The sequence below is a fragment of the Lepidochelys kempii genome, chromosome 3, assembly GCF_965140265.1.
Source record: "Lepidochelys kempii isolate rLepKem1 chromosome 3, rLepKem1.hap2, whole genome shotgun sequence".
In the NCBI taxonomy this organism is placed as follows: Eukaryota; Metazoa; Chordata; order Testudines; family Cheloniidae; genus Lepidochelys; species Lepidochelys kempii.
In genome coordinates this window covers 118,519,359-118,536,674 of record NC_133258.1, presented here as the reverse complement: position 1 = coordinate 118,536,674, position 17,316 = coordinate 118,519,359, and the positions used below count along the sequence as shown (strand labels likewise).

Here is a 17,316-nt window from a genome sequence, read left to right as displayed (position 1 = left end):
GAGAAACTAGGCTCCAGACACACAGTTAAACTATATAAGGGGAGGGGGGTTTCTGGTGGTTACCTGGGTTCTGCTGATGGTCTGACCAGTGCTTCCAGGGCTCATAGCTGGATGAGCTCTTTGTTGTGCTGCTGCCCAGGCTGGGTTTGCAGATCCATACTGGGAGCCCATGTCTTTGCCCATGCCCATGCCCATGCCCGCTGCTGCCTGCTGGCTTCCTGGGGCTGCCGCCGCTGCCTGGGGTTGTGGCTGCTGCTGTGGTGGGGCACTGGGGTTGCTGTAATCAGGGTAGCTGCTGCCATAGCTCCTCATCATGGGGCTGGGGGAAGTGAGCAGCTGGTTCAAGGTAGGGGTGGCCCCGGACGGGTGCTGGTTCTGCCCGGAAAATCTCTGAAAGCCTCCAGCCCCAGAAGTCGCAGCAGCCTTGCCAAGGCTGGCCCCTCCACCTGGGCCCATCATCATGCTGCTGCCCTGCTGCCGGGGGGAGCTCAGCACCCCGTAGCCAGAGGACGAGCCCCCATAGCCGCCTCCTCCAGCTCCTGCTGCAGCCGCGGCTGCTACCACCGCCGCCGCCGCTCCTGCTCCGCCCGCTGCGGCGCCGCCGGCCCGGCCGTAGCCAGGGTAGTGGTTGTACTGGCTGTTGGGGTAACCCTCGTGGGAGTTCTGCAGGGGGTCCATGCTGTTGGGGGCCGCCGTGGGGTGCATCAGCCCCATCCCGGGGCTTTGTTGTCCGCCATGTTGATCAAAGCAAGGCCCGGCTCGGCTCGCTGTAGCGCTGCTGGCAGGAGCAGGGTTGCCGTAATAGCTGTTAAACTCCGAGACACCCACCGCGGAGGGGCCGCCGCCGCCTCCCCCTCCCCCGCTCCCGCCGCCGAGGCTACTATTGCCGCTGCCGCTCCCAGCGCTTTGGGGCTGCTGCTGCTGCTGCCCGCCCAAAGGTCCCAAGCTGGGGTGATCGTAGCGGCCGCCGATCTGCTCTCCCATTTTGCTGGGCAGCTCTTCCTCCTCGCCCCCTTTATTCAGCATTTGCTGCGGCGGCGGCGGGGGCTCGGCCTGATTTCCCAAAACACTGTCTTTTCCTCCATGTTGCTGCTGCTCCATGTCTGCACTGGGCTGAGCAGCGCCGCCACCGCCGTTGTTGTTGTTGCCGCCGCCGCCGCCGAGGCTGTTGTTATTCTGCATCGGATGGTGCTGAGGCGGCGGCTGCTGCTGCTGGAATTGATTTAGTTGCTGCTGTAGTGCATGGTGGTGGTGGTGCTGGTGGTGGGCATGGTGGTGGTGGGCATGGTGATGAGGGTGGTGGGCATGGTGGTGGTGGGGAGGTGCAGCAGGGTGATCGCCTCCAACGTTTTTCAGTTTGTGGTTGGGGAGCAGCCCCGTCTCCATGGCCGAGCCCGGGTTGGAGGAGGAGGAAGAAGAAGAAGAAGACGGTAACCCCGATGAGCTTCCACCTTCTTTCAGAGCCGACTCCGAAGAGGAGCTGCAGCTACTGCTGGTGTTAGCGTTGTTGTTGTTATTACCGGTGGCAGCAGCAGAAGTTGCATTATTGGCCATGTTCAGTTCATTATGGTGGTGCAGGAGATGGTGATCTACATTATTCAGGCTGCTGCTGTTGGTCCCATCTCCGACCCCCAGCATGGAGCCCGGTCCAGGTCCCCCAGCGGCTGCGGCGGCTGCTGCTCCCCCCGAGCTGAGATCCTGGCTCAAGTTGCCCGGCAAACTCGGGGTTTTGCCCTTGTTGTTCTTCGCACCCGCTGGAGCCGCTGCTACTTGCGCGGCCATGATCATTGCAACATTGCCAGTCCGAAAGAAAAAATCCAACACCCACCCTCAAAAATAAAATAAAATAAAATAAAAGCGAAACGGGGGGGAGGGGCACAGAAAGGGAGAGGGGCAAAAAGAGAAACGGGGGGGATAAACTTATTTGAATAAACAGCAACCCCTCCTGATCATTCTACACACAAAAAAATTATAAAAATTCCCCTCCCCAAGTCCGTGATTGAGATTAGAAATGGTAAGAATGCCTTACGGTCTGTGCCTGTTCCTGTTGTGTGATTTCATGTTGAAAGTTTTTTGTTCAGGTTTAAATGAAACTTTTTTTTCTTTTCCTCTCTAACCCGGATATGGGTAAAATACACGTCTGACTGAGCCTATCTGGCCCAGCATGGCATGAGAGAGAGAGCGAGCTCTAACAACTATTATCCACTTCTCTCTGATTACTCCTGTACACTTGGAAAACCCGGACTGGATTTTCCCCTCCTCCTCCTGCTCAGCTTTAGCGGTGGCACACTGAGGGAGTCAGAGAGAGACGCACATTACAACCTTCAACAGCCCCGAACCAGGGCAGCTGCTTCTGCTAATGCAAAAGGATGCACTCTCCCCTTTCGTATTTTTTGCCCCTCAAGAATCGTAGTGGTTAGAGATGGAGACAACCCTTCAGTCACTCCCTTGCAAATCTAGTCTTCCATAGACAATGGAATATTAAGCTGATGTGACAAATGATCTTAACCAAAAAGGCTAACTAAGCATCACGGGATCAAATTCAGCCCTGGTGTAATTCAACTGAAGTAAAAGGTGTTACATCAGGGATGAATTTGGCTTTTTGCATATGTATTTTTGGAGTGAGGGCTGTAGACACCCATAGAAAGAAAAGAAAAAATTGGTAATAGATTTTATTGGACTAAAAGATAAATTGGTCAAACTTTCAAAATCTAAACTCTCTTCCTGAAGTCAGTATGCAACAGTCAAAACCTTTCTAATTTTATGACACTAAAATGTTCTGCCTCCAAATTGTTTTATGGAAAAATAAAAATACTTTTAAAAAAGATGTAAGTGGAATATTTTGAAAAATTTAACATAAAATTCTGCAGTAATGGCATTTTTGCAATAGTCTGTAGTGTCCAGCTGTCTCAAAATTCTAATGATCATTTGTGCTAATGATGCTTTTAATGTAAGCATTACATATGGAGCTGTTTGGAACATGTTCTATGTATTTATATGCAGATCAAGAGGGCTCCCAAGGAAAATGAAATATTTTCAGTCCTATAATTGTGTCCCCAAACAACATTATTTTCTAGTATATCCAAAACACTCGTGAAAATGTAGTAATATAAAATACAATATATGATAAAAGCAACTTTTACTCCTAATGACTTACGTTTATATAGCGGATTTCAGCAGCTAGTGGTAGTTGATTTTTTTTAAATAATTGTCTTAATACAACTGAGAACTTGGTCAGTGCAAATGTAACCGTCAAACATAACATTCAGCTCATAAAAGCAGTTGGAAGATAAAATATTCTTTCATGGACACAAGCAAGATATTAATGATATTTAGGCAATTTAACAGGAATCTAAAATAGATGGAAATTAATATTTTATTAAAATCTGTTAAATAGCAGCATTTTCAGATTTTCAGCTCACTAAATAGAAGACTTGTTAATAATGACAGAACATAAAACATAGCATATCATGAATGATGTAATAATGAGTAGGAAGATTTTTTTTTTTGTATTTCCATTGTGAAAACATTAAAGAACAGACTCTTCATGACAGAATGTTGATAAATGTATGAACAATGTGAGCCCACTATCCACTGATTTTTTCTGCATAGCTAAGTAAGAAAACATTAGGATTTTCCAGTATGAATCGAGTTTGTAAAAGTCTCAAAATTCTTCAGCTACATGTTGATATTACTTCTATTTCAATTCTTTCTCACTCTTCCTTTTTTTCTTTTTCTATTTTTGGACTGTGCAAGTGCAAAAATGCTATATAGTTAATAGAAACCAATAGAGTAGAAAAAAATCAGTGAGTAATTCTAGTGGGGGGAATCAGGTGCGTACCCAAGGGTCATTACAGTCTGTAACAACAACAAATTGCAGTTCTATGCAAACTGCTAGAAAGAGGGTATATCATCTTTGTAGAAGAGAGAGTAACAGAACTATAAGATGAATTCATGCCAAATCATTCATCAGCTTTTGCCAAGAGAATACTACATCTTTGTTAGTGAGCCTTTTTGACATTTTCTCCTAGATTTTCTTCTTTTCTATATTCAAACACATACTAATTATACACATTAAACCACATAGGATTATTTTTTAAGGCTTTCATATGCAAATATAAATATAGATGTCTACTTGTGCATATTTATTTATATGTGTATTCTAAAATAAAATATAAAATCAATTACACATTTATGCTTTTAGGCATTTATATTCAAGCAGATATATATATATATACACACACACACAAATCTGATAAGATGTATTGACGGTAGCTCACTTGAGGATTTCAATACTTTCTGACTTACTTAACTAGTTCTGAACAGAAAAATAAGCCATGAAGTTTAATGCAGATGTACTTTTAAAATATTTTCCTGGGGAAAATGATGAACTCAAAAAATGAAAAGTTTATACTACTCAGTCTTTTTCATTACATTTGTTTTAGCAACTCAGCTACAAGATTGGAATTAAGGCTGTAAAATAGAGGTCCTCAACACAATGAAATCAGTCTGCTATAAAAGGCAACACATGCCAGTTTTTCCTCCCCAATGGCAGATGCCACACCCAAAAGCAGACAGAAGGCACTGCAGTCTGTGCAAGTGAAGCACAACACAAAGCAACTATGGTTCAGTTTTGTTTCTTAGATCACAAATAATGTTGAAATACCTCGTACCATCTTTGCTCAGATGATGAGTGGCAGTCTATGTTAAATTCAAATTACCCTTTCCAAAAGCTCTCTCTGTTGTACAAATTATAAATATATATGCATATAACGTAAAGAGCTGTAATTGTCATGTATAGTGTCTGTTACAAAATTATGAAATCTAATGTTTAATACTACAAAGGCATGATTTCAACTTCATATTTCAATTGAATTATTTTGTATAAATCTATATTAATTTAACACTGTTTCTCTTTCATAAACTATTGCTCTATAACATGATGGATGTTGATTTTTCTGATAAATTTAATACTCCTGTATTTGGGATCCATTTCCAGGATTAACAATCTAATTTTCTAAATTTACTGTTTATTACACTAACTATAACATCTATACAGATTCCCAAAACATCTCTGTATAGCTGGTCCAGTATGAAAGCCATACACATTTCACAGCACTGAGGCAGCCACCTTTTTGTTTGGTCAGAACAGTGGCTTTTTAATGTTATAAATGGTAACAGTAAACAGATATATAGCATATAAACCAATATTTTGACAGTGATGAGGTCTTATTACCGTTAGAGAAGGTAGGGAAAAAAACCATTCTGTTTTGGGGTTCTATTTTTTTTTTTTTTTTTTAGTAAGGGTTAAGACTCTATGGCCCAACTGGAGGTTCAAGACTTTTTTGTATCTGATCCAGCTAACCACTGTACTCTGCAAAATTATTTTACATAAAGTCCCTGTTTGGATTTAACAATTTGGTTTTCTAGTTAATTCCACTACACGTCTAGGTAACACAGCTCACAAATTCACTGTATTTTTCTGTATTCTAGTTATTTTAGATTTGCAGTGATTTAAGGGGGGGAAACCATAAACAACCAAGGTTTAAAAATTCAGACTTATTAAATTATCACTTACTTCTTTCATTAGTTAAAGACCCTACCCAAATCACACTGAAATAAATGCAAGCCTTTCCACTGATTTCAGTAAGACATAGATCAGACCCTAAAAGAAAAAATTATGAGTTAAAACACACACACACAAGTACACAACTAGCACAGTGCTTTGAATTTAGCTTTATGTGACGCTCAAGGTGGGGTTCTGTTGAAAATCACAGAGCAAATGCAATGAGAGATCACTAATTTGTATTACCTATATTTATTTTATATATTAGTAATTAATAGAATGCATGAACAACTAAAATTGAGTAACAGCCAATATGCAATAACCTGTTCTTGTAAAGTATAATAATTTCATCCTATCTAATCTTAATACGTTTTAAAGTATACAGTGTTTACCAAAAGCTTGTAGCCTCATGTGTGAGAGTGACACATTCTGCCATTTGATTAAAATCCACTCTTCAGATGCCACTAATACTGGGCAGTTTAATCAATTTATTCTGGCTGTCTGTAACCAAAAGGACTTCAAAACATTACTGTCTTCATTTCAAGAAAATCATTCATTATTTCATTAGGGAAATTTTACATGAACAATTGTTTTCCTACAAGATTTAGAGCCCAGTTCAGTAAAACATTTAAACATGTGTTTAATTCTACACATGTGAATAATCCCATTGAAATCACCAAGATTATTCACTTGTTTAAAGTTAAGAGCCTGGTTAAATGCTTTGCTGAACTGAGGCCTTTATAATGAACAGTTTTTGAGGCTCTGTACTTTGGTGGAACAGCATGAGCAATTAAAAAAAAACCAATCTTACACTTTGCAATAATAGTGGGTATAGCTGGCTGCCAACTTCACTCATTCTGAAATCTATGAACACTTGAGAGAACACCCCAAGAATTCTGTTTCCTGTGCCATTGTTTGGGAACAGCATTGTATTTCTTGGGAGTGTAAGAGAAGGCCATACATCCTGTCTTCAAAAGAACGGTAAGTCATGGTCATGTTAATTTAATCAGTGTTTTGTTTTTTTTTAAAGTGGAAAGTAGTTTCAGGTACTATATCAGCCCCCAAATCCTCTTGTCATTTGTTGTTTCCTATTTTCCTGTACTTAAAATTTCCTTTCTCCCCTTGTTGCTATGTGAGATCCAAACAAACAAAAAGGGGGAAAGACTGCAATTTCCTTCATGCAGCTTTAGGGGTCCACTCACATGGAGTCAATAGTAGGATCAGGGCCTGGCTGATATACAGGGGAAAACAGTGAAACTGACTATACACAGAGCACTGTCAAATTCACAGAGAAACTAAAAAAAAAATATTAAAAATTGTTTTCACTAATTCCTTTAAATTACAGAAAACTTGCGTGTTACTTGTAATAACATAAGTAAAACCATTTCAGAAGTTTCGTTTTTAAATTGGTGTTGACTTAAAATGTTCATCAGTAATAAAATTAAGGCCTCATCTAAACAGGGAAATTGAGCAGCATACCTGTTGAGAAAAAAACTGTTCCAGAATAACAGTGGATTTTATTCAAGAATACTCTCCATATGGGGGAGTTATTCCAGAATGGCTACATTTTCCAGAAAAACTATTTTGGTCCATTTCCTCCCCCATGTAGACAGAACATCATAGGGATATTGGTGGGGGTGGGGGTGGGAGAGGAGATTTAATTAAAATGGGACTAATTTGCAGAGTAAGGTATTACTCAGTGTGATGAAGGGTGGCAGAGTTAGGCCGCCACCTCCCCTCCCAAAAATAGTGCTAATGCCATGGATTATCTTCACAAAAAATATTCTTATGTTGATTGTTTTCTTATTTTCCCTATATGTGATTATAGATTTTAGTTGTTGTTGTTGAAGATTTTATTACCATTTGCAGCTATCCTGTCTATTCCAGGGTTTTTGATACTGTAACTGTTGGTGCATTCACACTTGAATTTTCTTTATTTTTTCCTGGAGTTTACAATATGAATGTAAGGATTCACTCCAGGCTGAAAGTTGGCAGGCAAGATTTCACCCCAGTATTTTTAGTTTTTAACATTTTAAAAAAATCTTTTAAACAAGTCTATACTTTGAATGATGGTAACAAATTGGGTATAAACATTATACCACATGTTACATCAGAAAGGGAGCAAAAGGTGGGTGTATCTTGTCAGGATCATACTTTGTGTTAATGTTTTTAAGATTTAAAGAACTTTATACTTAGGTTAGAGAGTAAGGTTCAGATTCAGAAAAGCATCCCTTTTTAGGAATGGAACTTAAGCATGTCCTTACTCCCTGAGGTAAGAGAGTGAATTGATAGAGATGTACAGCATTCCCATCTCATCAGCCACACCAAGGTAAAGAGGGTAATTAACCAAAATGGGAAGAAGTTAAAGCCAGGTAAGATTCAAGCATATAAACATGTGAATTCCAAAAGATATCTAAATGCAAACTTAAGATTGTGAATTTAAAGACAAAAATAAGGAAATAAAAAGTTAAAGTTCATATAGCAACATTTACTTACCCAATTTGAACATGGGTTCATAGATTACAAAACCCAAAGGGACCATTTTGATCATTTTGTCTGACCTCCTGTATAACACAGGCAATAAAACTTCCCCAAATTAATTCTTAGAGCCTATCTTTTAGAAAAAAATCCAATTTTGAATTAAAAATTGTCAGTGTGTGTGATAACTAAACTACGTTCACCCAAGAAAAAGAAAAGCAAATCTTAGAATCTGTAACTGTAGAGCAAACAGAACACAACTGTTCACCCCTGCAGGTTTAAGGCCTGATCCTAAGCTCACTAGAGACAATTGAAAGACTCTGATTGACTTCAATGGTCATTGGATCAGGCCCTTAGTAAGAGAATAAACATTTTCCCCTTCTATCATAAACTTGTTGGATCACCAGAGATTTCCAGGTCAAAGACATAGTTTTCATTCTTAATTAAACTGGTACAGGAATCTGTCATCAGATTTAATATTTCAAAATAACATAAGCAACCCTACTCTACATGATGGTTATGACCTGCTGTTTCATGGAGGATATTATTGTGACCTTCACACCTTCACTACGAAATTTCTTCTGGGTGTAGCATATGCACATCTAAAGCCATGAATCTCTGGATTTAAATCTAAAATAAAGAAAAAAAACTTTCACAAATTAGAGATTTTTTTGCTCTCGCTATCTTTAGAAGTATTCACACTCTTGAATATCTGTGGGAGTCACAATTATGGTGCTGCCTCAGATACCCTGTTCTATTTATGGTAGGTACTTATATGGCCCACATTAGTGTAGTATCTGAGCACCACAGTCTTTATGTATTTATTCTCACAACCCTTCTGTAAGAAGTTGTCTTATACCCCATTGTACACATAGGGAACTGAGGTACAGACAGACATGCCCAAGCTAACACAGGAAGTCTGTGATGGAGCAAGGAACTGAACCCAAATCCCAGTCTAGCACCCTAACCACTGGACAATCCTTCCCTACTCTTGTAGACTAGCTGGGTTCTCTAAATGGCTAGGTTGTGGCAGCTCTTCTGCAAGTATGTGAGATGGGAAATCTAGATTGATTTTTTCTCTCCCTTGTGCACTTATGTAGGAGGCAGTCAAAATGCTGGTGTGTGCATTCTCTAAGTATATGAGAAGAGGGGGCAGAGCTTAATGTGTCTGAAGACAATCCACACACCTGATGGAGAAAGCATAGTCATGGCTCTGTCCCCTGTGCTACCAGTAGATGGAAGCTGGCACTAGAGAACAATGTGCTCCTAAAGGGTGCTGTAGTTATCAGTTAATACTGTACTCTCCAAGGAGGCATTCTGTCCGTCTCTGTCCTCTGCAAACAGAATGCTTCAACCAACTGCTGTTCATCCCCTCTGTCACATCATGATTGCCTCTCAAAGCCATAATCAAATCTTTCTTGGAGGGTCAATACATTTCTCCATAAAAGCATCCTTCATTATACTGGTCCCTTGCTTCAACACTTCTAAGAGCTTTTTAAATAGTGGAAGTGAATAATTTTATAACATGAACATTTAAAACCTCAAAGTTTACTAATTTAGCACCTGAAAGTCTTTACTTATGTGAGTAATCTTTACTCCTATGAGTTATCCCGTTAAATTAATTGAGAGAACTTGAATGGGAATAAGGTTTCCCAGGATCAGGCCCTTAGAATGGTTATTTTTTTCTTATTTAAACTTAAAATGAATTTGATTATAAAAATTTAAAATACCAGGTTACTAATCCAGAATATCACCTAGTTATTTAAGAAAAAAAAAACAATGTACTGAGCTGAACTAATAAATCTATCTGCTACAAAGTCATCAAAGAATTGGAAACTGACAAGAAGCTTTTTTTGTTTTTAGCTTTGTTGCTGATTCCAAACAACCATTCCTAATATGGCTTTTAGGAAAATTGTGGGTTAACAGAAAACAAATTCTCAGATTGTCTCAATTGTTTTTTTATCATGATCTACTAAGACAGCCCTGGCTTTGATTTCTCCTTTTCAGTGGATCTATTCAATATTAAATATTTACATATTTTCTGACCTAGTCAGATTCTTGATCCAGCTATAACTGTCTTCTACCACTCTGAAAGTGTTGGGCAACCATGAAGCACACTTTACTTGCCCCTTGAAGAAACTCCCAACAGTTCCATATCACCATTTTCTGGCCACTGGCTTAGTGGGCATAGGGATCTCACACAATACAACTGGGTGACTAGGCCACAAAATGGCACATGAAATTCACTGTTGATAAATACAAAGTAATGAACAAAGTAATAATCCCAACTAAACATACAAAATGATGGGGTCTAAATTGGCCGTTACCATTCATGAAAGAGATCTTGGAGTCATCGAGGATAGTTCTCTGAAAACATACTCAATGTGCAACAGGATTCAAAAAGCTAACAATGTTAGGAAGCAGTAGGAAGGGGTAGATAAGAAGACAAATATCATAATGCCACTATAAATATCCACGGTATGCCCACAGCTTGAATACTCCATGCAGTTCTGGTTGCCCCCTTCCCCCCTCCCCCCAAAAAAGGTATATTGGAATTGGAAAAGATACAGAGAAGGGCAACAAAAATGGTTAAGGATATGGAACAGCTTACATAAGAGGAGAGATTAAAAAGACTGGGACTTTTCAGCTTGGAAAAGAGACGATTAAGAGGGGATATGCTATAGGTCTATAAAATCATGACTGGTGTGTAGAATAAATAACACTTCCTTGTTCACTTTCTTTCATAACGCAAGAACCAGAGGTCACCCAATGAATAATAGGCAGCAGGTTTAAAACAAACTAAAGGAAGTATTTCTTTACACAACACACAGTCAACTTGTAGAACTTGTTGCCAGAGGATGTTGTGAAGGCCAAAACTATAACAGAAATCAAAAAAGAATTAGATAACTTTGTGGAGGATAGGTCCACCAATGGCTATTAGCCAAAATGGTCAGGAATGCAACTCCATGCTCTGGGTGTCCATATCCTCTGACTGCCAGAATCTGGGAGTGGACAACAGAAGATGGAACAATCAATAATTGCCCTCTTCTGTTCATTCCCTCTGAAGTACCTGGCACTGGCCACTGTTGGAAGACAGAATACTGGGCTAGATGGACCCCCGGTCTGACCCAGTATGTACATTTTATTCTTTGTGGTCTCAAGGATCTGGCCCCTTATGATTGGGATTTTCAAAACCGCTCACTGGTGACCTAATTCTGCTCCAATTAAAATGAAAGGCAATCTCCCACTGACTTCAATGGTTAGCAGAATTAGGCCAATATTGAGCACTTCTGAAAATACCACCTTAATGTATCAGAGGGATAGCCGTGTTAGTCTGTATATCCACAAAAACAACGAGGAGTCCGGTTGCACCTTAAAGACTAACAGATTTATTTGGGCATACTCTTTCGTCGGTAAAAATCCCACTTCTTCAGATGCATGGAGTGAAAATTACAGATGCAGGCATAAATATACTGACACATGAAGAGAAGGGAGTTACCTTACAAGTGGAGGACCAGTATCGACCAGGCCAATTCAATCAGGGTTGCATAAGGGAAATTTCCCTGACTTACTTGCACAGCTCTAGAGAGAAGTATATTTGAAAGGTACCACAGATTAGTTAGGTTGATCCAATCCAAATGAATTAACTAGACAAATTTTATATCTATTTTGAATCTTATCATTATTGTTCCCATTCAGGAGCTTATCCTTGTTAATAGATTTATTATGAACTTTATTTGGGCAGAAATGGGAAGCCAGCTATAATTAAAATTGCTACATAAACCTCTCAAGTAAGGTGATCGCTCTTACAGTATGATAGACTTGTGTATCTGTTAACTAAGGAGAATAGGTGTTCCAGATAGACTTTGAATATAGATGGATGATGGGTTGGTTGGTGTGGAAAACCTTCAACAGCTTCTTTGGACCAGACTGAATCTAATATCCAACCCACAGCTGTGACACTTACTCTGTAGAAAGGTATGTGTCAAGTTAACAGTAATCTGTTTCTTTTCACATGTATTTGGTCCAATGTGCATTTTACTGTGGCTCTCTTGAAGGACTGGAATCACAGAATGGAGATCAGTTGATTTGGAATATTTATCTCAACTATTCATTAAAAACAAATACATGTTTGTCTCAGAAGTACAACAGAAATGGAACATGCTAGACTTCCCTTTGTTTCTTTACTTCCAGTTCAGGAGTTCCATTACTTAATCCAATGTTAAGTCAACTTGCATTAGAGAACCCTATTTATTTGAGCAAATTTTATTCCTTAGCAATGAATTGCAGAACATTGTGTGGTGATTGTATGAAGCCATTGCATTCTCTTTATTGCCCACTAAAGAAACATTTATGATTAAATGGGAAAGAGAACTATCTCATTCTCTTGAGCTGGAGGTATTGGACTCAATAATGTCCTTCGTATGTGTATGTTCTATTTCAACTAACCTGCTAGAATTGCAATATAAAATTATAAATCAATGGCATCAAACAACTGTGAAACTGAATAAGATTGCAAGCCATTTCTCAGACAGATTTTGGAGACTGCTCTCAGCAAAGAACACTTTTACATGTACTCCAGTCCCTGTCCTAAATTATCCCAATAAAAATCACTTGTTAAACATCATATTGAGAAGTACTGGCTTCCTGATGTTAAGTACTCTGGACTATTGTACATAGGGACACTTGGACATTGAGGTACAAACATACAGACAACTGAATGTTAATACAGTCTTGTTACTGTGTGTTCACACAGTTATTTGCAGAAGCTGGAAAATTCTTTTTTCATCCTGGAATGGGTCTGGCAAGCCTGGAACCTTATAAATCTGTTTAAATCTGCTCAGCTGTACTGTGGAAATGTGTGTATTATATTTGCATATATGATGTGTTCTTTTGCTGATTACATCTGTAAAAGGAAGAGTATTTAAACTGAACCACTCAGCAGTGCTTTAAGGACTGGAATAGAAAGGGTTTTCTGTTTTGTTTTTCCCCTCACAATAGTTTTTGTTTTCTTTGTGTCTTCTTTTTTAAGGCTACTTCTTTCACCCCTCTTGTCAACTTTAGTAAAATGGATTTAATGTGAAGTATAAGTCATTGTGCTGCTGTATTTTGCAATAAGTTTATCAAGATTGAAATATATTAAATGTCCCAAAATTTCATTAACACAGAGTTAAGGTTGACCATTGGTGCCTTGTGCCCTTCCAGAATGTGGAGAGTGGCTAAACTTTAATTTCTGAAAACCAGGAAATACAAAGGTAAGATATAAACTACTCCCACAGCACAACCTTAACTGTTCCTCCTTCCTCTCTCAAAGCTGGTAAAAACAATGGGAATGGTTTACTAAGAGTGATGCAACAGTCAACAAACTAGCAAGGGAAGTGGTGGATTTTCCATCTCTTCATGTCTTCTAATCAAGACTGGATGTTCTTACTGGAAGATGCTTTAGTCAACCAAAAGTTATTGAGCTCAATACAGGAGTAAATGGATGAAATCTTTTGGCCTGTGCTCTACAGGCCAGACTAAATGATCTAATTGAACCTTCTGACCTTCAGCTCTAAGAATCTACAATAAGTAGCTATGAGGAAGGACTAATAGAAAGTTCCCTGTTCGTGTGTGTGTTCCACAGATTTGTATACCAGCAGTTATCTGCATGCATTCCAACTGCATTCACTGTGTTAGGTGTAGATGTATGGAAAGGTGGAGGAATAAGGTGAAGCAGCTTGGCAGAGCTGTGACTGTATGATATGAAGAGAGGTGTATGAGTACCTTTTTGCAAGCTGTGTCAGTAAAAATGCACAAGGGATCTCAAAACACCCTGGCCCCCACCTGGGCTCAGCAGATACAGGAAGCATGCCCCTTTCCCCAGGGTTTACTCCTGTCTCCACCACAGACATTCATGGTGTGGGGGTGTCTATGTCAATCACTGCCTCCCCACTGTGTCAGGGGACTCTGAATGGGTCTTCCTATGTCCCTGCAATGGGTATCGGGGTTGTGCTGTGGTGAGAGGGAGGGGAGTGGTGCAGATCCTGGCTGTCTGCCCTGGGGTTACTGTAGTAGGGCTGGGTTAGGTGCTCTGAGTTGGTGCAAGGAGTGCATTGCTCATCCATCATAAATTAGGGCCCATCCAAATTTCCATTCCTCGCTATGCCACTGCTTCAAATAGGAGGGAAAAATGTGGGCCTGACCCCTAATAGAATCATAGACTTTAAGGTCAGAAGGGACCATTATGACCACTAGTCATAGACCTCAATGTAGGCCACAGAATCTCACCCACCCACTCCTATAACAAACCCCTGACCTATGTCTGAGCTATTGAAGTCCTAAAATTGTGGTTTAAAGACTTCAAGGTTCAGAGAATCCTCCAGCAAGTGACCCGTGCCCCACGCTGAAGAGGAAGGCGGAAAACCCCCATGGCCTCTGCCAATCTGCCCTGGAGGAAAATTCCTTCCAGATCCCAAATATGGCAATCAACTAAACCCTGAGCATGTGGGCAAGACTCACCAGCCAGACACCCAGGAAAGAATTCTCTGTAGTAACTCAGATCCCACCCCATCTAACATCCCATCACAGGCCATTGGGCGTATCTACAGCTAATAGTTGAAGATCAATTAATTACCAAAATTAGGCTATCCCATCATATCATCCCTTCCATAAACTTATCAAGCTTAGTCTTGAAGCCAGATTGTCTTTTGCCCCCAGTGCTTCCCTTGGAAGGCTGTTCCAGAACTTCACTTCTCTGATGGTTAGAAACCTTTGTCTAATTTCAAGTCTAAACTTCCTGATGGCCAGTTTATATCCATTTGTTCTTGTGTCCACATTGGTACTGAGCTTAAATAATTCTTCTCCCGCCGTGGTATTTATCCTCTGATATATTTATAGAGAGCAATCATATCTCCTCTCAGCCTTCTTTTGGTTAGGCTAAACAAGCCAAGCTCTTTGAGTCTCCTTTCATAAGACAGGTTTTCCTTTCCTCGGATCATCCTAGTAGCCCTTCTTTGTACCTGTTCCAGTTTGAATTCATCTTTCTTAAACATGGCAGACCAGAACTGCACACAATATTCCAGATGAGGTCTCACCAGTGCCTTATATAACGGTACTAACACCTCCTTATCTCTACTGGAAATGTCTCGCCTGATGCATCCCAAGACCGCATTAGCTTTTTTCACGGCCATATCACATTGGCGGCTCGTAGTCATCCTGTGATCAACCAATACTCTGAGGTCCTTCTCCTCCTTTGTTACTTCCAAGTGATGCGTCCCCAGTTTATAAAAAAATTCTTGTTATTAATCCCTAAATGCATGACCTTGCACTTTTCATAATTAAATTTCATCCTATTACTATTACTCCAATTTACAAGGTCATCCAGATCTTTCTGTATGATATCCCTGTCTTTCTCTGTATTGGCAGTACCTCCCAGCATGGTGTCATCCGCAGACTTTATTAGCACATTCCCGCTTTTTGTTCCAACATCAATAATAAAAAGATTGCCAGGGGCTAAGATTTGCGATGTGATGGAGAGACTGCCGAGACTCATCAAGCCCTTGGATCGCTACCCCTTCCTCCTTCTCCACATGGGCACCAATGATACTGCCAAGAATGACCTTGAGCGGAACACTGTGGACTACGTGGCTCTGGGAAGAAGGATAAAGGAGTTTGAGGCGCAAGTGGTGTTCTCATCCATCCTCCCCGTGGAAGGAAAAGGCCGGGGCAGGGACCGTCGAATCGTGGAAGTCAACAAATGGCTACGCAGGTGGTGTCGGAGAGAAGGCTTTGAATTCTTTGACCATGGGATGATGTTCCATGAAGGAGGAGTGCGGGGCAGAGACGGGCTCCATCTTACGAAGAGAGGGAAGAGCATCTTTGCGAGCAGGCTGGCTAACCTAGTGAGGAGGGCTTTAAACTAGGTTCACCGGGGGAAGGAGACCAAAGCCCTGAGGTAAGTGGGAAAGCAGGATACCGGGAGAAAGCACAGGCAGGAACGTCTGTGAGGGGAGGGCTCCTGCCTCATACTGAGAATGAGGGGCGATCAGCAGGTTATCTCAAGTGCTTATATACGAATGCACAAAGCCTTGGAAACAAGCAGGGAGAACTGGAGGTCCTGGTGATGTCAAGGAATTATGACGTGATTGGAATAACAGAGACTTGGTGGGATAACTCACATGACTGGAGTACTGTTATGGATGGTTATAAACTGTTCAGGAAGGACAGGAAGCGCAGAAAAGGTGGGGGAGTAGCACTGTATGTAAGGGAGCAGTATGACTGCTCAGAGCTCCGGTACGAAACTGCAGAAAAACCTGAGTGTCTCTGGATTAAGTTTAGAAGTGTGAACAACAAGAGTGATGTAGTGGTGGGAGTCTGCTATAGACCACCGGACCAGGGGGATGAGGTGGATGAGGCTTTCTTCTGGCAACTGGCAGAAGCTACTAGATCGCACGCCCTGGTTCTCATGGGTGACTTTAATTTTCCTGATATCTGCTGGGAGAGCAATACAACAGTGCATAGACAATCCAGGAAGTTTTTGGAAAGCGTAGGGGACAATTTCCTGGTGCAAGTGCTAGATGAGCCAACTGGGGGGGGAGCTCTTCTTGACCTGCTGCTCACAAACAGGGAAGAATTAGTGGGGGAAGCAAAAGTGGACGGGAATCTGGGAGGCAGTGACCATGAGTTGGTTGAGTTCAGGATCCTGACACAGGGAAGAAAGGTAAGCAGCAGGATACGGACCCTGGACTTCAGGAAAGCAGACTTCGACTCCCTCAGGGAACGGATGGGTAGGATCCCCTGGGGGACTAACATGAAGGGGAAAGGAGTCCAGGAGAGCTGGCTGTATTTCAAGGAATCCCTGTTGAGGTTACAGGGACAAACCATCCCGATGAGTCGAAAGAATAGTAAATATGGCAGGCGACCAGCTTGGCTTAACAGTGAAATCCTAGCGGATCTTAAACATAAAAAAGAAGCTTACAAGAAGTGGAAGGTTGGACATATGACCAGGGAAGAGTATAAAAATATTGCTCGGGCATGTAGGAATGAAATCAGGAGGGCCAAATCGCACCTGGAGCTGCAGCTAGCAAGAGATGTCAAGAGTAACAAGAAGGGTTTCTTCAGGTATGTTGGCAACAAGAAGAAAGCCAAGGAAAGTGTGGGCCCCTTACTGAATGAGGGAGGCAATCTAGTGACAGAGGATGTGGAAAAAGCTAATGTGCTCGATGCTTTTTTTACCTCTGTCTTCACTAACAAGGACAGCTCCCAGACTGCTGCGCTGGGCATCACAACAT

The 17,316-nt window shown here is 41.1% G+C and overlaps 1 protein-coding gene across 12 annotated transcripts in view; it reads right to left on the bottom strand.

Annotated features, from left to right (window-relative positions):
- Positions 1 to 2,232, bottom strand: part of ARID1B (AT-rich interaction domain 1B) — a 404,857-nt gene extending 402,625 nt beyond the window's left edge. For 7 of the 12 annotated variants that reach the window (XM_073337737.1, XM_073337740.1, XM_073337738.1 and 4 more), the window contains exon 1: positions 64 to 2,232. In XM_073337737.1, the coding sequence (XP_073193838.1) occupies positions 64 to 1,788 (1,725 nt within the window). In that variant the 5' untranslated portion in view covers positions 1,789 to 2,232. The remainder of the gene's footprint in view (positions 1 to 63) is intronic. The other 5 variants (XM_073337744.1, XM_073337742.1, XM_073337746.1 and 2 more) reach the window with 1 other exon arrangement.
- Between the last annotated feature and the right edge of the window lie 15,084 nt (positions 2,233 to 17,316).